This window comes from Heterodontus francisci, chromosome 7, assembly GCF_036365525.1.
Source record: "Heterodontus francisci isolate sHetFra1 chromosome 7, sHetFra1.hap1, whole genome shotgun sequence".
Taxonomy (NCBI): domain Eukaryota; kingdom Metazoa; phylum Chordata; class Chondrichthyes; order Heterodontiformes; family Heterodontidae; genus Heterodontus; species Heterodontus francisci.
In genome coordinates this window covers 8421723-8444680 of record NC_090377.1, presented here as the reverse complement: position 1 = coordinate 8444680, position 22958 = coordinate 8421723, and the positions used below count along the sequence as shown (strand labels likewise).

Here is a 22958-nt window from a genome sequence, read left to right as displayed (position 1 = left end):
TACCGAGAGTGACCGACCGACCGAGAGTAAGATCCGACCGACCGAGAGTGATCCGACCGACCTGAGATGTGACCGACCGACAGAGAGTGACCGACCGACCTGAGAAGTGACCGACTCCGACCGAGAGTGACCGACCGACCGAGAGTGACCCGAACTCGACCGAGAGTGACCGACCGACCGAGAGTGACCGACCGACCGAGAGTGACCGATCCGACCGAGAGTGACCGACCGACCGAGAGTGACCGACCGACCGAGAGTGACCGACCGACTCGAGAGTGACCGAACCGACCGAGAGTGACCGACCGACCGAGAGTGACCGACCGACCCGAGAGTGACCGACCGACCGAGAGTGACCGACCGACCGAGAGTGACCGACCGACCCGAGAGTGACCGACCGACCGAGAGTGACCGACCGACCGAGAGTGACCGACCGACCGAGAGTGACCGACCGACCGAGAGTGACCGACCGACCGAGAGTGACCGACCGACCGAGAGTGACCGAACCGACCGAGAGTGACCGACCGACCGAGAGTGACCGACCGACCGAGAGTGACCGACCGACCGAGAGTGACCGACCGACCGAGAGTGACCGACCGACCGAGAGTGACCGACCGACCGAGAGTGACCGACCGACCGAGAGTGACCGACCGACCGAGAGTGACCGACCGACCGAGAGTGACCGACCGACCGAGAGTGACCGACCGACCGAGAGTGACCGACCGACCGAGAGTGACCGACCGACCGAGAGTGACCGACCGACCGAGAGTGACCGACCGACCGAGAGTGACCGACCGACCGAGAGTGACCGACCGACCGAGAGTGACCGACCGACCGAGAGTGACCGACCGACCGAGAGTGACCGACCGACCGAGAGTGACCGACCGACCGAGAGTGACGACCGACCGAGAGTGACCGACCGACCGAGAGTGACCGACCGACCGAGAGTGACCGACCGACCGAGAGTGACCGACCGACCGAGAGTGACCGACCGACCGAGAGTGACCGACCGACCGAGAGTGACCGACCGACCGAGAGTGACCGACCGACCGAGAGTGACCGACCGACCGAGAGTGACCGACCGACCGAGAGTGACCGACCGACCGAGAGTGACCGACCGACCGAGAGTGACCGACCGACCGAGAGTGACCGACCGACCGAGAGTGACCGACCGACCGAGAGTGACCGACCGACCGAGAGTGACCGACCGACCGAGAGTGACCGACCGACCGAGAGTGACCGACCGACCGAGAGTGACCGACCGACCGAGAGTGACCGACCGACCGAGAGTGACCGACCGACCGAGAGTGACCGACCGACCGAGAGTGACCGACCGACCGAGAGTGACCGACCGACCGAGAGTGACCGACCGACCGAGAGTGACCGACCGACCGAGAGTGACCGACCGACCGAGAGTGACCGACCGACCGAGAGTGACCGACCGACCGAGAGTGACCGACCGACCGAGAGTGACCGACCGACCGAGAGTGACCGACCGACCGAGAGTGACCGACCGACCGAGAGTGACCGACCGACCGAGAGTGACCGACCGACCGAGAGTGACCGACCGACCGAGAGTGACCGACCGACCGAGAGTGACCGACCGACCGAGAGTGACCGACCGACCGAGAGTGACCGACCGACCGAGAGTGACCGACCGACCGAGAGTGACCGACCGACCGAGAGTGACCGACCGACCGAGAGTGACCGACCGACCGAGAGTGACCGACCGACCGAGAGTGACCGACCGACCGAGAGTGACCGACCGACCGAGAGTGACCGACCGACCGAGAGTGACCGACCGACCGAGAGTGACCGACCGACCGAGAGTGACCGACCGACCGAGAGTGACCGACCGACCGAGAGTGACCGACCGACCGAGAGCGACCGACCGACCGAGAGTGACCGACCGACCGAGAGCGACCGACCGACCGAGAGCGACCGACCGACCGAGAGCGACCGACCGACCGAGAGCGACCGACCGACCGAGAGCGACCGACCGACCGAGAGCGACCGACCGACCGAGAGCGACCGACCGACCGAGAGCGACCGACCGACCGAGAGCGACCGACCGACCGAGAGCGACCGACCGACCGAGAGCGACCGACCGACCGAGAGCGACCGACCGACCGAGAGCGACCGACCGACCGAGAGCGACCGACCGACCGAGAGCGACCGACCGACCGAGAGCGACCGACCGACCGAGAGCGACCGACCGACCGAGAGCGACCGACCGACCGAGAGCGACCGACCGACCGAGAGCGACCGACCGACCGAGAGCGACCGACCGACCGAGAGCGACCGACCGACCGAGAGCGACCGACCGACCGAGAGCTGACCGACCGACCGAGAGTGACCGACCGACCGAGAGTGACCGACCGACCGAGAGTGACCGACCGACCGAGAGTGACCGACCGACCGAGAGTGACCGACCGACCGAGAGTGACCGACCGACCGAGAGTGACCGACCGACCGAGAGTGACCGACCGACCGAGAGTGACCGACCGACCGAGAGTGACCGACCGACCGAGAGTGACCGACCGACCGAGAGTGACCGACCGACCGAGAGTGACCGACCGACCGAGAGTGACCGACCGACCGAGAGTGACCGACCGACCGAGAGTGACCGACCGACCGAGAGTGACCGACCGACCGAGAGTGACCGACCGACCGAGAGTGACCGACCGACCGAGAGTGACCGACCGACCGAGAGTGACCGACCGACCGAGAGTGACCGACCGACCGAGAGTGACCGACCGACCGAGAGTGACCGACCGACCGAGAGTGACCGACCGACCGAGAGTGACCGACCGACCGAGAGTGACCGACCGACCGAGAGTGACCGACCGACCGAGAGTGACCGACCGACCGAGAGTGACCGACCGACCGAGAGTGACCGACCGACCGAGAGTGACCGACCGACCGAGAGTGACCGACCGACCGAGAGTGACCGACCGACCGAGAGTGACCGACCGACCGAGAGTGACCGACCGACCGAGAGTGACCGACCGACCGAGAGTGACCGACCGACCGAGAGTGACCGACCGACCGAGAGTGACCGACCGACCGAGAGTGACCGACCGACCGAGAGTGACCGACCGACCGAGAGTGACCGACCGACCGAGAGTGACCGACCGACCGAGAGTGACCGACCGACCGAGAGTGACCGACCGACCGAGAGTGACCGACCGACCGAGAGTGACCGACCGACCGAGAGTGACCGACCGACCGAGAGTGACCGACCGACCGAGAGTGACCGACCGACCGAGAGTGACCGACCGACCGAGAGTGACCGACCGACCGAGAGTGACCGACCGACCGAGAGTGACCGACCGACCGAGAGTGACCGACCGACCGAGAGTGACCGACCGACCGAGAGTGACCGACCGACCGAGAGTGACCGACCGACCGAGAGTGACCGACCGACCGAGAGTGACCGACCGACCGAGAGTGACCGACCGACCGAGAGTGACCGACCGACCGAGAGTGACCGACCGACCGAGAGTGACCGACCGACCGAGAGTGACCGACCGACCGAGAGTGACCGACCGACCGAGAGTGACCGACCGACCGAGAGTGACCGACCGACCGAGAGTGACCGACCGACCGAGAGTGACCGACCGACCGAGAGTGACCGACCGACCGAGAGTGACCGACCGACCGAGAGTGACCGACCGACCGAGAGTGACCGACCGACCGAGAGTGACCGACCGACCGAGAGTGACCGACCGACCGAGAGTGACCGACCGACCGAGAGTGACCGACCGACCGAGAGTGACCGACCGACCGAGAGTGACCGACCGACCGAGAGTGACCGACCGACCGAGAGTGACCGACCGACCGAGAGTGACCGACCGACCGAGAGTGACCGACCGACCGAGAGTGACCGACCGACCGAGAGTGACCGACCGACCGAGAGTGACCGACCGACCGAGAGTGACCGACCGACCGAGAGTGACCGACCGACCGAGAGTGACCGACCGACCGAGAGTGACCGACCGACCGAGAGTGACCGACCGACCGAGAGTGACCGACCGACCGAGAGTGACCGACCGACCGAGAGTGACCGACCGACCGAGAGTGACCGACCGACCGAGAGTGACCGACCGACCGAGAGTGACAGACCGACCGAGAGTGACCGACCGACCGAGAGTGACCGACCGACCGAGAGTGACCGACCGACCGAGAGTGACAGACCGACCGAGAGTGACAGACAGACCGACCGAGAGTGACCGACCGACCGAGAGTGACCGACCGACCGAGAGTGACCGACCGACCGAGAGTGACAGACCGACCGAGAGTGACAGACAGACCGACCGAGAGTGACAGACAGACCGACCGAGAGTGACAGACCGACCGACCGAGAGTGACAGACCGACCGACCGAGAGTGACAGACCGACCGACCGAGAGTGACAGACCGACCGACCGAGAGTGACAGACCGACCGACCGAGAGTGACAGACCGACCGTGACAGACCGACCGACCGACCGTGACAGACCGACCGACCGACCGTGACAGACCGACCGACCGAGAGTGACAGACCGACCGACCGAGAGTGACAGACCGACCGACCGAGAGTGACAGACCGACCGACCGAGAGTGACAGACCGACCGACCGAGAGTGACAGACCGACCGACCGAGAGTGACAGACCGACCGACCGAGAGTGACAGACCGACCGACCGAGAGTGACAGACCGACCGACCGAGAGTGACAGACCGACCGACCGAGAGTGACAGACCGACCGACCGAGAGTGACAGACCGACCGACCGAGAGTGACAGACCGACCGACCGAGAGTGACAGACCGACCGACCGAGAGTGACAGACCGACCGACCGAGAGTGACAGACCGACCGACCGAGAGTGACAGACCGACCGACCGAGAGTGACAGACCGACCGACCGAGAGTGACAGACCGACCGACCGAGAGTGACAGACCGACCGACCGAGAGTGACAGACCGACCGACCGAGAGTGACAGACCGACCGACCGAGAGTGACAGACCGACCGACCGAGAGTGACAGACCGACCGACCGAGAGTGACAGACCGACCGACCGAGAGTGACAGACCGACCGACCGAGAGTGACAGACCGACCGACCGAGAGTGACAGACCGACCGAGAGTGACCGACCGACCGAGAGTGACCGACCGACCGAGAGTGACAGACCGACCGAGAGTGACAGACCGACCGAGAGTGACAGACCGACCGACCGAGAGTGACAGACCGACCGAGAGTGACAGACCGACCGAGAGTGACAGACCGACCGAGAGTGACAGACCGAGAGAGAGTGACAGACCGACCGAGAGAGAGTGACAGACCGACCGAGAGAGAGTGACAGACCGACCGAGAGAGAGTGACAGACCGACCGAGAGAGAGTGACAGACCGACCGAGAGAGAGTGACAGACCGACCGAGAGAGAGTGACAGACCGACCGAGAGAGAGTGACAGACCGACCGAGAGAGAGTGACAAACCGACCAAGGCGCCTGCACACAGACACACACACAATCCTGCCATGTCCAGTTGTGAATGGTGGTGGTCAATTAAACTACTAACCGGAGGAGATGACTCCACAAATATCCCCATGCTCCATGATGGGAAAGCCTCGTGCGAGGTAGCATTTGCCATCACCTTCAGCCAGAACTGCCGAGTGGATGATCCATCCCGGCCTCCTCCTGAGATCCACAGCATATCAGATGCCAGCCCATCAGTATTGTGATATCAAGAAACAGCTGAGTGCACTGGATATTGTAAAGGCTATGGGCCCTGACAACATCCCGGCCGTAGTACTGAAGACCTGTGCGCCAGAACTGGACTCAACCCTAACCAAGCTGCTCCAGTACAGCTACTGGCATTTACCCCACAATGTGGAAAATTGCCCAAGTGTGTCCTATGCATTAAAAGGACAAATCCAATCGGGCCAATCACTGCCCTAATCAGTCTAATCTCAATCATCAGCAAAGTGATAGAAGATGTTGTCGATAGTGCAGTCAAGTGGCACTTACTCAGCAACAACCTGCTCACTGATGCTCAGTTTGGGCTCTGCCCAGCTCCATACCTAATTACAGCCTTGGTCCAAACACGGACAAAAGCACTGAATTCCAGAAGCGAGCTGATAGTGAATGCCCTTAGCATCAATGAGCCCGAGCCAAATTGAAGTCAATAGGAATCAGGGAGAAAACTCTCCACTGGTTGGAGTCATATTTAACACAAAAGATTAATATTGTGGTTGTTGGAGGTCAATCATCTTAGCTCCAGGAAATCACTGCAGGAGTTCCTCAATTCCGAGGTCCAACAGAAGTGCGGATATTTACTGATGAGTACAGTGTTCAGTACCATTTACAACTCCCTCAGACAGTGAAGCATCCCGTGTCCATATGCAGCAAGACCTGGACAACATTCAAGCTTGGGCTGATAAGTAGCAAGTAGCATTCACACAACACAAGTAAATTGAAAAATGTTCCAGAAAATCCATGCTTTATAGACGCCAGACTCGGAAAACAAAAGTTATGATCAGTGAACGGTTAACATTTCCTTATTTACCCATGCATCACGACAAATGTGGCCTTTAATTTCTGGGCTTGGTTAAAAAAAAAAAATTTTTTTTTGAATTGGAAAACCTGACTGCAACAGCTGGATTGAGAGATGAATTGTCTGACTGGTTTCAAACAGCCATTGCCAAAGAATAAGTTTTCAAAGGTAATGACCATCTCGAACAAGAGAGAATCCAACCATCTCCCTTTGACATTCAATGGCAACACCATCGCTGAAATCCCCACCATCAATATCCTAGGGATTACCATTGAGCTGAAACGGAACTGGAGTAGCCATATAAATGCTGTGGCTACAAGAGCAGGTCAAAGGTGAGGAATCCTGCAGCGAGTAACTCACCTCCTGACTCCCCAAAGCCTGTCCACCATCGAGAAGGCACAAGTCAGGAGTGTGATGGAATACTCTCCACTTGCCTGGATGGGTGCAGCTCCAACAACACTCAAGAAGCTCGACGCCATCCAGGACAAAGCAGCCCGCACCACCTTCAACATTCATTCCCTCCACCACCGACGCACAGTGGCAGCACCGTGTACCATCTACAAGATGCACTGCAGCAATTCACCAAGGGTCCGTCGACAGCACCTTCCAAACCCACAATCTCTACCATCTACAAGGACAAGGGCAGCAGATGCATGGGAACACCATTTTCTCCTTCAAGCCACACACCATCCTGACTTGAAACTATATCGCCGTTCCTTCACTGTCGCTGGGTCAAACTCCTGGAACTCCCTTCCTAACAGCACTGTTGGTGTACCTACCTCACATGGACTGCAGAGGTTCAAAGCAGCTCAAGAGCAATTAGGGATAGATGCTATCCTTGCCAGCTACACCCGCATCCCATGAACAGATAATAAAAAAAAACCCCAAACACTCACACCAACGAAGCAGGAAAGCCTCCTCACCCACCTTTCTTTGCCCGCAGTACTCTGCCCAATCTTTGGGCCTCCTGCCGCCTGGACCCTCCATGTGACGATATTTGTATCAACACATTGGCTTCGGGGAGATCAAACGAGGTGTCGCCCACCTACCAGAGATAAGAGTATCAGTGCCACTTCACATTTACTGCGTCGCTAAGACTGAATGCAGTGTGGGGAAGAAACGGGTTCAGTGTTTCCTGCACCGTGCACCACACACAGGGGCACTGCTAAACTTGACCGAACACAGGAACCGCCCGCACCATACAAGGGCACCATCTGCATCACATGCACAGGCACTGCCCCAAGCACGGGAACATTTACAAAACAGCTGACACAACTGAGCAATAAATTCCAGCTTCTTTCCCTGTTTACCTTTGAGATAAAGATGGTGTTTATTTTAGGGTTGTGAGTGAAATTCTGCAGAATCTGCATCCTCTCTCCTTGTGATGTGGGGCCATAAATGTAAGGCCTGAAATTGAAGAAACACAGTGACACGAGTTACACTAAATCTCACTCAACCACTGACCTTCCCCCTCAAAAAGCAAAGTATTTCCAGCCCACAATAACCAGAGTAATTGAATACTATTTCATAACTTGCTGCAGTGGGAAATGAATGCTCAACATCTGTGGTACCAGTCCAGAATCTACACACTGTGACGAAACTGGCTAATATTTGCCAATAAGTTATCTGAATTGGTATAACACCGGTCAACATATTGTCTGAAAGTACAGGCGGACAGGGCCAACCCCCACCTCAAATCCTCTACAAATGGCTTTCAAAGACAGATTTTTCATACTTTTAATAAAGGATACGATTGCTAATGTTTATTAACCTCCAGGAATAGGGGAACGTTTAATTTCGATCTGTTGGTCACTATTTGTTGCCAAATTAACTTCTTCCTTATCTGGTACCTGAGGCAAGCTGAATTCAGTGGTCATGGCAGGAAGGTGGCTGTTTCACTTGGGCTCTCTGTTGGACAATACCAGGAGGATTGTGTGTGTAACTGTACCTCACAGAAGGCCATCAGGTGGATGGGAAGCAGATAGCGAGGGTGAATGCTGGACCAAGTCTGGGTGTATAAGACAGGCTAATGAACTACCCAGAATTAGTGAGAGAGGAGGTTAGGGAGCTTCCAAAGGGACAAGGTAAATACAGGAATTAAGAGGATTGATTCTCAACAATGGAGCAACAAGTGAGGAGGCTATGTCCTCAATTCGGGAAGAAGGGGCCAGTTGAGGTGGTGAACAGCTTGCAATGTCATGGCCTCAGCTCCAGGCACTGGCAAAATAGATTTCAGGGGAGTTCTTCCAATGGCAGTTGCTCCATTGTTGAGAATCAAATAAAACCCAGGGAAGGAGCAGTGGGAATACTGAAGTTGGGAGGATGCAAACACAACGTATCCACCTGACAGGAAAGGGAAAGCCGAAACTGTCAAGGTCAGCAGGCTACTGGACCAGTGGTGATCTGCTGGGAACACTCATAGCCAATGCCAGCCTGAGTCAATGGCCATATGTTGCAAATCAGAAGCCGAGAACCCTGCCCAATTTCCATCCCTCCCCCACCCCCATTCCCACCCACCAACCCATAGGTACAGAGGCCAGCTGTGTCAGCACTGTTGATCCCAAAACCTTCCTGGTGTCCACATCTTACTGAATCAAGCTTCACTCTGACCCAGATCTCAAAGTATTGGAAGCCCACTGAGCCATTACTTACTTGTTTAGTTTGATCGCGTACTCCTTCAGTGCAAACACATTGTCCGCAAACACTATGATCTTGTCGTTCCTCCGCTCGTGGAAGCGAATCAAGAATTGACATGCTCTGAACTTGTTGGGGTTCATCACGTAAAGCAGCATCCGCTTCTTCGTCTTAATCGCGACATATTCGCGGTAAAACTCGGGCGACATTGGGCACCAGACCTACACAACACACCGCGCGGTATTAAGACAACACCTGATCATCTCTTGCAAACATCTCCACCTTAAATCAGTTACTGCACACACTGCAAGATCCCACAAACGGGGGTGAGACATACAAAAAGGTGGCGTGGCTGGGGTGGGGCAGAGGAGAGCACTTGGGCTATCAGTGCTCACCCTATCGGTTTGACAGCGTAACCAGGAGCACAGGTTGCCACTGATGAATGACCAGTTATTTCAGAAAGACTATCGCACCTTTCATGACCTCAGGACATCCCAAAACACTTTGCAGCCAATGTCATACTTTTGAAGTTGAGCCACTGTTGTCATGTAGGAAACATGCAGCAGTCAATTTGTGCACAGCAAGCTCCCTCAAACAGCAATGTGATAATGACCAGATCATCTGTTTCAGTGACATTGGTTGACAGATAAATACTGACCAGGGAGACCTCTCTTGCTCTTCTTGAAATAACAGCCATGGGACCTTTTACAGCCATCTGCGGGGGCAGTCAGAGTCTGGGTTTAATGTCTCATCTGAACAACGGCACCTCCAACAGTGCAGTGCTCCTGCAGCACTGCACCAGAATGCAAGCCGAGATTTGATGCTCCAGTCCCTGGAGTGGGACTTGAACCCACAACCTATTGACTCAGAGGCGAGTGTGCACTACCTGCTGAACCACAGCAGACGACCTCATCATATCCTCAGGTTCTTCACAACCAACGAGCTCAAGTGCAGGCACTGATAGTTGGGCAAATGTGGCAGCCAATTACACCAAGATCCTGTAAATAGGAAGTGAGACGTTGATTTAAGTTTGGTGGTGTTGGTTGAGGGGAGGAATGTTGGCCCAGGACACGGGAAACAGCTGGCTGCTCTTTCATTACTGCTGTGGAATCTCCGAACCCTGTATCCCCCCCAGAACAGGTTCAACATCTGTCAACGGATGTCACCTCTGACTATGCTCGCATTTATTTCCTAACTCTCGTTAACTCTCTCCCAGCTCACATCCTGAAGGCCTTGACTCTGACTGAGGCCCAGCCCACACGTGCAAGGTGCCTCATGGTACATTAGCTGCAGAATCACTGTATTGTGTATTGAGCCTCGTGTGCAAACACCAGGAGAGAAGGAAACTTGCTGTCCAATATGTGACACCAGTCCCAAACCAACATGGTTGATTTTTAACTGCCCTCAAATATACCCTAGCAAGACACTCAGTTGTATCAAACCACTCCCTGTGGCTGCTCAAGGAGGTGGCTCATTACCACGTTCTCAGAGTAACTTGGGGATGGGCAATGAAAATAAATTAGCAGCTGGGTGACACTGGTTGTGAACACTGCAATAGTGGGATACACACTCCAGCTCTCCAGATTATTCGTCCAGTAGCATCACCATTACACTACTGTACCTGTTCTGAGTTATATCTGAAGCAATGTCCAGACAAGAGTCTGTCCAGTCAGCCCAAAGGGCTCGGAAAAAGATTACCAGCTCGCCCCATGCAAGAGACTGTCCTGAGCACAATGCATCCTGCCAATGTAACTGCACTGATTCCTCCTGCTCTCAGAGACTCACCTCAGCACACTGCACCTTGGCAATGTAACCGCTGTTCTGTAGCTCCATCCAGTTGGCTTCAAACAGTTTCGGTCCAATGAGGAAATTCAGGTCGACAATTTTATCATCTTCACGTACCAACGTGGCAGTCAGCCCCAGTTTGCAGTGAGCTTGTACAATGGTCAGAACACGCCGAAACATTTTCGCTGAAAGGAAGAGAGGACTGGAGCATTACCATTAACACAGCTATATGCACAACATACAGGCACCGCTCAAGAATCTGTTTGCGGGTTAAGCTCCACTCTCAGGCACCCAGTGTCAGAAAGGAGCACTGCACAGGTTAGATATAGAGTAAAATTCCCTCGACACCAGGGTTGTCCAACATACGGCCCATTAAAGGCTGGCTCGGGTATAAAATTAAAACCCGACCCAGGCCTGACCTGACCACAGCCAACCCGAACCCGACCTGAGCTGGAGTCCTTTAATTTTGCTTCGACACGATTATCCTTCATCCGTTCCGACAGCAGGGTATTCCTGCAGATGGAGCTGTGGGGAATCAATGGTAAGCCTGATTCCGTGATTTCCCAGAAGCAGCGCTGTCCAGTCGGACCCGACCCAAGCCCGAATGCTGGACTTGGAATATAGACCCGACCCCGACACATGTAGTCAGGTCTAGACAGGTTCAGACTGGGTCGCCAGGCTTTACGGCACGTTGACCAGGATCCAGCCAGCCAATGATTTCCATCCGATAAACTGTACCCGGGCCGTTCCCCATCCTCACTAAGGGTCCGAGACTACAGATGAGGTGTAGGGGATAACATATTGGCAGGATGGAAGAATGGATTCGACAAGTGTGGGGGAAAACAATGACTACCTGTGCAAGCAAAAAATTGCCAGGTATCTCACCAAATCAGTCTCCAACATAGTGATGAGAAATTAAGTCAATAAATTAATCTCATTTAAAGCTTTTTCACAAAAATGCACATCTGTTGTTGTTTTGATTAATACTAAGATAATTTTTGAATGTCTTTATCGTTCAGAAATTGTCTCATCGGCACCCAATGTAAGACAAAAATTGTAATGTGGCTTCTACACTGTCCCATCAGACACTCCCAGGGCAGGTACAAAACGGGGTTAAATACAGAGCAAAGTTCCCTCTACACTGTCCCATCAAACACTCCCAGGGCAGGTACAGCATGGGGTTAGATAGAGAGCAAAGTTCCCTCTACACTGTCCCATTAAACACTCCCAAGGCAGGTACACCACAGGGTTAGACACAGAGTAAAGCTTCCTCTACACTGTCCCATTAAACACTCCCAGGGCAGGTACACCACAGGGTAAGATACAGAGCAAAAGTCAACATGGATTTATGAAAGGGAAATCATGCTTGACAAATCTACTGAAATTTTTTGAGGATGTAACTAGTAGAATAATAAGGGAGAACCAGTGGATTTGGACTTTGAGAAGGCTTTCGATAAGGTCCCACATAAGAGATTAGCATGCAAATTTAAAGCACATGGGATTGGGGGTAAGGTACTGACATGGATCGAGAACTGGTTGGCAGACAGGGAACAAAGAGTAGGAATAAACGTGTCCTTTTCCGAGTGGTAGGCAGTGACTAGTGAGGTACCGCAGGGATCATAGCTAGGACCCCAGCTATTCACAATATATATTAATGATAAAGATGAGGGAATTAAATGTAATATATCCAAGTTTGCAGACGACACAAAGCTGGGTGGCAGTGTGAGCTGTGAGGAGGATGCAGAGAAGCTCCAGTGTGATTTGGACAGGTTCAGTGAGTGGGCAAATACATGGCAGTTGCAGTATAATGTGGACAAATGTGAGGTTATCCACTTTGGTGGCAAAAACAGAAAGGCAGATTATCTGAACGGTGATGGATTGAGAAAGGGGGAGGTGCAGCGAGACCTGGGTGTCCCTGTACACCAGTCGCTGAAAGTAAGCATGCAGGTGCAGCAGGCAGTTAAGAAGGCAAATGGTATGTTGGCCTTCATAGCAAGAGGATTCTTCGACACGAATATAAACGTTCCTGGGAAGCAGAGCGGGTGTCTTAGATGTCTTGCTGCAATTATACAATGCCTTGGTGAGACCACATCTGGAGTATTGTCTGAGGAAGGATGTTCTTGCTATGGAGGGAGTGCAGCGAAGATTCCTGGGATGGCAGGACTGACGTATGAAGAGAAATTGAGTAGATGTGGCTTGTATTCACTAGAGTTTAGAAGAATGAGAGAGGATCTCATAGAAACCTACAAAATTCTGACAGGACAAGACAAACTAGATGCAGGAAGGATGTTCCCGATGGCAGGGGAGTCGAGGACCAGGGGTCACAATCTAAGTATTAGGGATAAGCCATTTAGGACGGAGATGAGGAGGGATTTCTTCACCCAGAGAGTGGTGAGCCTGCGAAATTCTCGACCACAGAAAGCATTGAGGCCAAATCATTAAATATATTCAATAAAGAGTTAGATATAGTTCTTAGTGCTAAAGGGATCAAGGGATACGGGAGAAAGCAGGAACAGGGTACTGAGTTTGGATGATCAGCCACAATCGTATTGAATGGCAGTGTAGACTCTAAGGGCCGAATGGCCTACTCCTGCTCCTGTTTTCTATGTTTCTATGTTGCACTGTCCCATCAAACACTCCCAGGGCACCCGGTGCTCAGATCTGCATGAAGCATTCCTCACACAGAGACGTTTGAAAACTGTTGCTCTCAGTTACTCTGCCTACATGCTTTCTATTGGCAGTGGCTGGCCTTTGATGAGCTGTGGCACTGTACAGTGATCACTACCTGGAATTGTGTGCACCTCATCAAGCAGCATCAAGCCCCATTCCTGGCTCTTCATCCACTCCATCACCCGCTCTGCTTCCCAGGAACGTTTAGTTGTGTGCCCCAGCATTGAGTAAGTGCTGATGGCGATTGAGCAGCCGATCGGCTTGTCCTTGGCATCTGAAGTGAAGCGGCATATCTGGCTGTCGTCAATTGTCGACCACATTTTGAACTGCGACTTCCACTGCTCCACAGACACAGCTGAGGTACAGAGGACCAGACATCGCTTCCGCACTGTACAAGCTGCTGTCACTCCTACCAAGGACTTCCCAGCACCTGGGGGGCAATGGGAAACACATCTTCAAACCCAATAAAGATCAGCAGATAAAGAGCTTTATCCAGCACCTTTCACCACCTCAGGACGTCCAAAGCACTCCAGTCAATGAAATATTTTGGAAGTGTAGTCACTATTATAATTGCATCGAATACACAACACAAACAGTCCATGCTGGTGGTTATGCCCCACTTCAGCCTCCTCTCATCCTTCTTAATGTAACAATCAAAATTACCCTCTATTCCCTTCTTCCTCATATGCTTACCTAGCTATTGTAGGTAAAACAGCCAATTTGCACATAGCATTGTGATACAGACTACAGAATCACACTGCTGTGGGAGTGCTATAGACCCCCAAACAGTCAGAGGGAGATAGAAGAGCAGATATGTAAGCAAATCTCTGAGAAGTGCAAGAATAATAGGGCAGCAATAGTAGGGGATTTTAATTACCTCAATATTAACTGGGATAGTTTTAGCGTGAAAGGAATTGAGGGAGCAGAATTCTTCAGGTGCATTCAGGAGAACGTTTTTGCCCAGTATGTAGCAAGTCCAACAAGAGAAGGCGCAGTTTTAGACTAAGTTTTAGGAAATGAAGATGGGCAGGTGGAAGGAGTGGCAGTGGGAGAGCATTTTGGTGGTAGTGATCATAATTCAGTCAGTTTTAACATAATTATGGAAAAGGATAGAAATAGAACAGGAGTTAGAGTTCTCAATTGGGACCAGGCTAACTTTACTAAACTGAAGAGTGATTTATCAAAAGTGGACTTGAAACAGCTACTTGAAGGTAAATCAGTGTCAGAAGAGTGGGAGGCATTCAAGGGGTTCAGGGTAAACATGTTCACACAAAGTAAAAGGGTGAGGAGGCCAAATCTAGAGCCCCATGGATGTCAAGATAAGGCAGAAAAGGAAAGCTTATGTCTGACACCAAGAACTCAATACTACAGAAAGCTGAGAGGGGTATAACAAGTGGAGGGGTAAAATCAAAAAGGAAATTAGGAAAGCAAAGAGAGGGCATGAAAGAATATTGACAGCAAAATCAAGGTGAACCCAAAGATGTTTTATCAATACATTAAGAGTAAGAGGATAACTAAGGAGAGAGTAGGATAAAAGCAAAATACTGCAGATGCTGGAAATCTGAAATAAAAACAAGAAATGCTGGAACCACTCAGCAGGTCTGGCAGCATCTGTGAAAAGAGAAGCAGAGTTAACGTTTCGGGTCAGTGACCCTTCTTTGGAACTGACAAATATTAGAAAAGTCACAGGTTATATGCAAGTGAGGTGGGGGTGGGGCAAGAGATAACAAAGGAGAAGGTGTAGATTGGACCAGGCCACACAGCTGACCAAAAGGTCATGGAGCAAAGGCAAACAATATGTTAATGGTGTGTTGAAAGACAAAGCATTAGTACAGATTAGGTGCTAACGGACTGAATATTGAATAGCAGCAAGTGCAAACCTGAAAAAAAACAGTGGGTAAGCAAACTGAACAAACTAAGACGAAATGACCGCTTTGCGGAACATCTCCGCTCAGTCCGCAAGCATGACCCCGAGCTTCCGGTTGCTTGCCATTTCAACACTCCCCCCTGCTCTCATGCTCACATCACTGTCCTGGGATTGCTGCAGTGTTCCAGTGTACATCAATGCAAGCTCGAGGAACAGCATCTCATCTACCGATTAGGCACACTACAGCCTGCCAGATTGAACATTGAGTTCAATAATTTCAGAGCATGACGGCCCCCCCATTTTATTTTCATTTTTAGTTATTTTTTCTTTTTTACATTCTTTTTTACAATCTTTTTTTTTTGCATTTATTTCATTTCATCTTAGTTTGTTCAGTTTGCTTACCCACTGTTTTTTTTAACCTGTGACTTTTCTAATATTTCTCAGTTCCGAAGAAGGGTCACTGACCCGAAACGTTAACTCTGCTTCTCTTTTCACAGATGCTGCCAGACCTGCTGAGTGGTTCCAGCATTTCTTGTTTTTATTAAGGAGAGAGTAGGGCCCATAAAAGACCAAAAAGGTAACCTGTGTGTATGAGTGGAAAATATTGGTATGGTTCTTAAGGAATCCTTTGCGTCTGCCTTCACAAAAGAGAGGGACGATGCAGGTATTCTAGCTAAGGAAGAGTGTGAAGTATTGGATGTGATAAACATAGGGAAAGAGGAAGTATTAATGGGATTAGCATCCTTGAAAGTTGATAAATCACCTGCGCCAGATGAAATGTATCCTAGGCTATTAAAAGCAAGACAGGAAATAGCAGAAGGTCTAACCATCATTTTCCAGTCCTCACTGGATACAGGTGTGGTGCCAGAGGATTGGAGAATTACTAATGTTGTACCTCTGTTTAAAAAGGGAGCGAGGGATAGTCCGAATAATTACAGGCTAACCTCAGTAGTGGGAAAATTATTGGAATCTATTCTGAAAGACAGGTTAATCAAGGATAGTCAGCATGGATTTGTTAAGGGAAGATCTTGTTTGAACAACTTAATCGAATTTGTTGAAGTAACAAGGAAGATAAATGAGGGTAGTGCAGTTGATGTGGTCTACATGAATTCTAGCAAGGCTTTTGACAAGGTCCCACATGGCAGATTGGTTAAAAAAATAAAATCCCATGGGATCTAGGGAAATGCAGCAAGGTGGATACAAAATTGGCTCAGTGGCAGAAAACAAAGGGTAGTTGTTGACGGGCGTTTTTGCTGTTTCCAGTGGCGTTCCGCAGGGCTCAGTACTAGGTCCCCTGCTTTTTGTGGTATATATTAACTATTTGGACGTAAATGTAGGGGGCATGATCAAGAAGTTTACAGAAGACACAAAGATTGGCCGTGTGGACGATAGCGAGGAGGATAACTGTAGGCTGCAGGAAGATATTGATGGTCTGGTCAGAGGGGCAGAAAAGTGGCAAATGGAATTCAACCCAGAGAAATGTGAGGTGATGCATTTGGGAAGGTCAAACAAGGGAAAGGAATACACAATTAATGGGAAAATACTGAGAATTGTACAGGAAGTGAGGGACCTTGGAGTGAATGTCCACAGATCCCTGAAGGTAGCAGGACAGGTCGATAAGGTAGTTAAGAAGGCATATAGAATCCTTTCCTTTATTAGCCAAGGTATAGAATACAAGAGCAGGGAGATTATGCTGGAACTGTATAACTCATTGGTTAGGCCATAACTTAAATACTGTGTGCAGTTCTGGTCACCTCATTACAGAAAGGATGTAATTGCACTAGAGAGGGTACAGAGGAGATTTATGAAGATGTTGCCAGAACTAGAAAAATGCAGCTATGAGGAAAGATTGGATAGGCTGGGGTTGTTCTCTTTGGAACAGAGAAGGCTGAGGGGAGATCTGATTGAAATGTACAAAATATTGAGGGGCCTGGATAGAGCGGAGGTGAAGGGTCCATTCACCTCAGCAGAGAGGTCAGTGACAAGGGGCATAGATTTAAAGTGACTGGTAGAACAATTAGACGGGAGACGAGAGAAAACTTTTTCACCCAGAGGGTGGTGATGGTCTGGAACTTACTGCCTCAAAGGGTAGTTGAGGCAGAGACCCTCAACTCATTCAAAAGGAGTCTGGATATGCATCCAAAGCACTTTACAGCCAATAAAGTATTTAAGTGCAGACACTGTTGTTGTGCAGGTATCACAGTAGCCAATTTTTTGCACAGTAAGATCCCACAAACAGCAATGAAATAATGACCAGGTCAAGTTTAACCAATTTATTGGAGTTCTTTGAAGTAACATGTGCTGTGGATAAAGGGGAACCGGTGGATGCATTGTACTTAGATTTCCACAAGGCATTTGATAACGTGCCACATCAAATGTTATTGCGGAAAATAAGAGCTCATGTTGTAGGGGGTAACACATTAGCATGGATAAAAGATTGGCTAGCTAACAGGTAAGAGAGTAGGCATAAATGGGTCATTTTCTGGTTGGCAAGATGTAACAAGTGGTGTGCCACAGGGGTCTGTGCTGGGACCTCAACATTTTACAATTTATATAAATGACTTGGATGAAGGGACCGAAAGTATGGTTGCTAAATTTGCTGATGACACAAAGATAGGTAGGAAAGTAAGTTGTGAAGAGGACATAAAGGAGGCTACAAAGGGATATAGATAGGTTAAGTGATTGGGCAAAGATCTGGCAAATGGAGTATGTGGGAAAATGTGAAATTGTCCATTTTGGCAGGAAGAATAAAAAAGCATATTATCTAAATGGTGAGAGATTGCAGATGTCTGAGATGCAGAGTGATCTGTCTGGGTGTCTGAGTGCATGAACCACAAAAGGTTGGTATGCAGGTACAGCAAGTAATTAGGAAAGCTAACAGAATGTTATCATGTATCGCGAGGGGAACTGAATACAAAAGTAGGCAGGTTATGCTTCAGTTATACAGGGCATTGGTGAGACCACATCTGGAGTAGTGTGTACAGTATTGGTCTCCTTATTTAAGGAAGGATGTAAATGCGTTGGAAGCAGTTCAGAGAAGGTTTACTAGACTAATAGCAGGAATGGGCAGGCTGTCTTATGAAGAAAGATCGGACAGGCTAGGCTTGTATCTGCTGGAGTTTAGGAGAGTAAGAGGCGACTTGATAGAAACATATAAGATCCTGAGGGGTCTTGACAGGGTGGATGTGGAAAGGATGTTTCCCCTTGTGGGAGAATCTAGAACCAGGAGTCACTGTTTAAAAATAAGGGGTCACCCATTTAAGACAGATGAGGAGAATTTTTTCTCTGAGGGTCTTGAATCTTTGGAATTCTTCCTCAAAAGGAAGCAGAGTCTTTGAATATTTTTAAGGCAAAGGTAGATAGATGCTTGATAAGGAAGGGGGTGAAAGGTTATTGGGGGTAGGTTGGAATATAGTGTTGAGGTTACAATCAGATCAGCCATGATCTTGTCGAATGGCGGAGCAGGCTTGAGGGGCCAAGTGGCCTACTCCTGCTCCTAATTTGTATGTTCGTTATGGTCATATGTGTTTCTTTCAGTGATGTTGGTTGAGGGATAAATACCGGCCAGGACACTTAGAAGAACTCCCCTGCTCTTCGTTGAAACAGTGCCATGGATCGATTCTATCCACACGAGGGGACAAATGGGGCTTCAGTTTTACAGAGATGGGGACAGGAGGGCGAAGGGGACAGGAGGGCGAAGGGGACAGGAGGGCGAAGGGGACAGGAGGGCGAAGGGGACAGGAGGGCGAAGGGGACAGGAGGGCGAAGGGGACAGGAGGGCGAAGGGGACAGGAGGGCGAAGGGGACAGGAGGGCGAAGGGGACAGGAGGGCGAAGGGGACAGGAGGGCGAAGGGGACAGGAGGGCGAAGGGGACAGGAGGGCGAAGGGGACAGGAGGGCGAAGGGGACAGGAGGGCGAAGGGGACAGGAGGGCGAAGGGGACAGGAGGGCGAAGGGGACAGGAGGGCGAAGGGGACAGGAGGGCGAAGGGGACAGGAGGGCGAAGGGGACAGGAGGGCGAAGGGGACAGGAGGGCGAAGGGGACAGGAGGGCGAAGGGGACAGGAGGGCGAAGGGGACAGGAGGGCGAAGGGGACAGGAGGGCGAAGGGGATTGAAGGATATGTTGATGAAGGGTGGGAGCAGGCTCATGAGAAACATGAGCACCAGCATGGACCAGGTGGACTGAATGGACTGTTTCTCCAGCGCAAAATGCTTTGTAATTCTACACAATCTACATGAGTGTGTCAGACACAGAACCTCCCTGTAACAGTCAGCAGCCTGCTAACCAGGGTGAAACAACTCTGCATATTGCTTTGTCATCAATATGGCAGCTACTGAAATCCAAACTGCAGGCAGGGAGGAGGGACTGAGAGACTTCTGCAGGGCGTGGTGGGTGGAGGAGAAATCAAGGACAAAAATCGAGGGCCCTACCCAGCTGTAATCACTGTCCTCTGGCTAAAAGGTAGCTGCACACATCGCAGGCAGCAACGTCAAGATTTAAATGCAGAGATGCTCCTGACCAAGCCACATCAATGTCCTAAGGTAGTGACAAAGCCACACTTTTTCAATTCCACTGAACATCTAAGCCTCAAACAAAATGTTAAAGCCAAACCATCAAGGTCTCAAGGTCTCAATTGCCTTCTGATCAGACAATCTTCTCTCAACATGCATAAAACAGAGTTTAGTTATCGCTTCAGTGCAAAATCAGAAGGTAATATGATGGATGATATATTATCTGCCATTATACAGGTAACAGCCTTGGTTTAATTGGTTATCACTCTTGCCAGAGTCAGAAGGTTGTGAAATACGAGTCCCACTCCAGAGATTTGACACTTCAATGCAGCTACTGGGGGAGCACTGCATGGAGGGGCAGGACTGAGGGAGTGCTGCACTGTTGGAGCGGCGCACTGAGGGAGTGCTGCACTGTCGGAGGGGCAGGACTGAGGGAGCGCTGCACTGTTGGAGGGTCAGTAGTGAGGGAGCGCTGCACTGTCGGAGGGGCAGTACTGAGGGAGTGCTGCCGTCAGGGGCCGTAGTGAGGGAGAGCTGCACTGTTGGAGGGTCAGTAGTGAGGGAGTGCTGCACCGTCAGAGGGGCAGTACTGACGGAGTGCTGCCGTCAGGGGCCGTAGTGAGGGAGAGCTGCACTGTTGGAGGGTCAGTAGTGAGGGAGTGCTGCACTGTCGGAGGGTCAATAGTGAGGGAGCGCTGCACTGTCGGAGGGGCTGTACTGAGGGAGTAGCGAGGGAGGGCTATACTGCTGGAGGTGCCGGCTTTCAGATGAGACTTTTAACCGAGACCCCGCCTACCTGTTATAAGCTGCAATGGAGAGAGGGTGAGATTTGTAGTCAGGATAGATGAAATCAAACAGACCGATCTAGTGAGAGACACAGTTGTTCAAATTCTAGAGCAGTGCTTGTGGTTAAAACACCCGGCTGTGATCTACAAAGTCAGCGAGACAAGATGATGCAGAGTGTGGAAGTCTGAGAGGAGCCCAACACATACCGCAGGGAAGGACGATAACTCCCGATCTGGCGCGGCCGTTCCCAAACATCTTCCTTAGGCTCTTCTCCTGATAGGGCCGGAGCACGGCTGTGGGCTTTAAATCAATGTTCACATCTGGGTTGACGGTATCATTCCTGAAGTCGTACTCTGCCAGTAACGGGTACTCCATGTGAATACAACGTTTCTGTAACTCCTCAATCATTTCCTATGGGAAGGAACATTTTAGAAACTGATTCATACTGGCCAGAAAACCTTGAAATGCAAAGAAACGAACATGGCTGCAGCACATCCACTGGGCTCCCATTGATGGCTTGGGATCAGAATTCCAGGCCAACCAAAAAACAGGAGGGTGTCACTGCAGAGTGACATGTTTACATAGACGGTTTCCATTTCAACATGGACACAGGAATTTATCATTCATTTAAGCATGGACAAGAAGTGCACACACAGAGGTGAGATCCTTAATTGCCTGGATAGATATTCAAGGCTTGAAAATAAATCTGGCAGTAACTGATGGCCCATTTGGAGTGCCTGACTGTTACAGAGCAGAAACCATCTAAGTCAGCATGAACGGAACCTGGCCCTCTGGTCTCTGCACTTCATTTGCTGTCGGTTACATAGAATTTATAAGCTCTTGTGCCCAACTGCTCTACGCCAGTGATTATGCTCCACACAAGCCTCCATCTACTCCACTTCATCTCATCAGCATATCATTCTATTCCTTTCTCAGTCACTCCCTCCCAGGACCACGACAGGGTTCCCCTTGTCCTCATTTTCCACCCCACCAGCCTCCACATCCAAAAAATCATCCTCTGCCATTTCCGCCACCTCTAGCATGATGCCGCCTCCACCAAACGCACTTTCCCTTCCCCTCCTGTCAGCATTCCGAAGGGATCGTTCCCTCTGTGACACCCGAGGCCACTCCTCCATTACCCCCAAAACCTCATCCCCTTCCCACGGCACTTTCGCATGCAATTACAGGTGGTGTAATACCTGCCCATTTACCTCCTCTCTCCTCACTATCCCAGACCCCAAACACTCCTTTCAGGTGAAGCAGCGATTTACTTGTACTTCTTTCAATGTAGTATACTGTATTCGCTGCTCACAATGTGGTCTACTCTACATTGGGGAGACCAAACGCAGACTGGATGACCGCTTTGCGCAACACCTCCGCTCAGTCCAAAAGCATGACCTCGAGCTTCCAGTTGCTTGCCATTTCAACACACCCCGCCCTGCTCTCGTGCCCACATCTCTGTCCTGGGATAGCTGCAGTGTTCCAGTGAACATCAATGCAAGCTCGAGGAAAAGCATCTCATTTACCGATTAGGCACGCTACAGCCTTTCGGACTGAACATTGAGTTCAATAATTTCAGAGCATGATGGGTCCCCCATTTTTATTTTCAGTTTTAAAAATTTTTTATTTTACATTAGTTTGTTTCATCATTCATTTTTCTTACCATGTGTCTGCCCACTGTTCTTTTACATGTTTGTGCTTTGGGCCAGGGCTGTTCATTTTTCTGTCCATTAACACTCACTCTGCACTACCGCTTTGTCTATTAACACACCGTTTGCCTTTGTTCCATGACCTTCTGGTCAGTTATTCTCTGTGACCTTGTCCTATCAACACCTTCACCTTTGTTATCCCTTACCCCCGTTTTATTTGCTTAAAACCTATTACATTTCTAACCTTTGCCAGATCTGATGAAGGGTCACTGACCTGAAACGTAAACTCTGCTTCTCTCTCCACTGATGCTGCCAGACCTGCTGAGTATTTCCAGCATTTCTTGTTTTTATTTCAGATTTTCAGTATCTGCAGTATTTTGCTTTTATTTTATATCACTCATGTTTATCTAGTTTCCTCTTAAATACTGTACTATTCACCTCAACGACTCCCGTTGGTAGCGAGTTCCACATTCTCACCACTCTCTGGGTAAAGGAGCTTCTCCTGAATTCCTTATTGGATTTATT

The 22958-nt window shown here is 51.1% G+C and overlaps 1 protein-coding gene across 1 annotated transcript in view; it reads right to left on the bottom strand.

The window, feature by feature from the left end:
• ercc3 (excision repair cross-complementation group 3) overlaps nucleotides 1-22958 on the bottom strand; it is a 72281-nt gene that overhangs the window by 21821 nt on the left and 27502 nt on the right. Inside the window, exons 7-12 of the mRNA XM_068034763.1 lie at nucleotides 20991-21195; nucleotides 13734-14048; nucleotides 10949-11133; nucleotides 9182-9384; nucleotides 7840-7936; nucleotides 7457-7574 (exon numbers count right to left, since the gene is read on the bottom strand). Coding sequence (XP_067890864.1) covers nucleotides 7457-7574; nucleotides 7840-7936; nucleotides 9182-9384; nucleotides 10949-11133; nucleotides 13734-14048; nucleotides 20991-21195 — 1123 coding nt within the window. The remainder of the gene's footprint in view (nucleotides 1-7456; nucleotides 7575-7839; nucleotides 7937-9181; nucleotides 9385-10948; nucleotides 11134-13733; nucleotides 14049-20990; nucleotides 21196-22958) is intronic.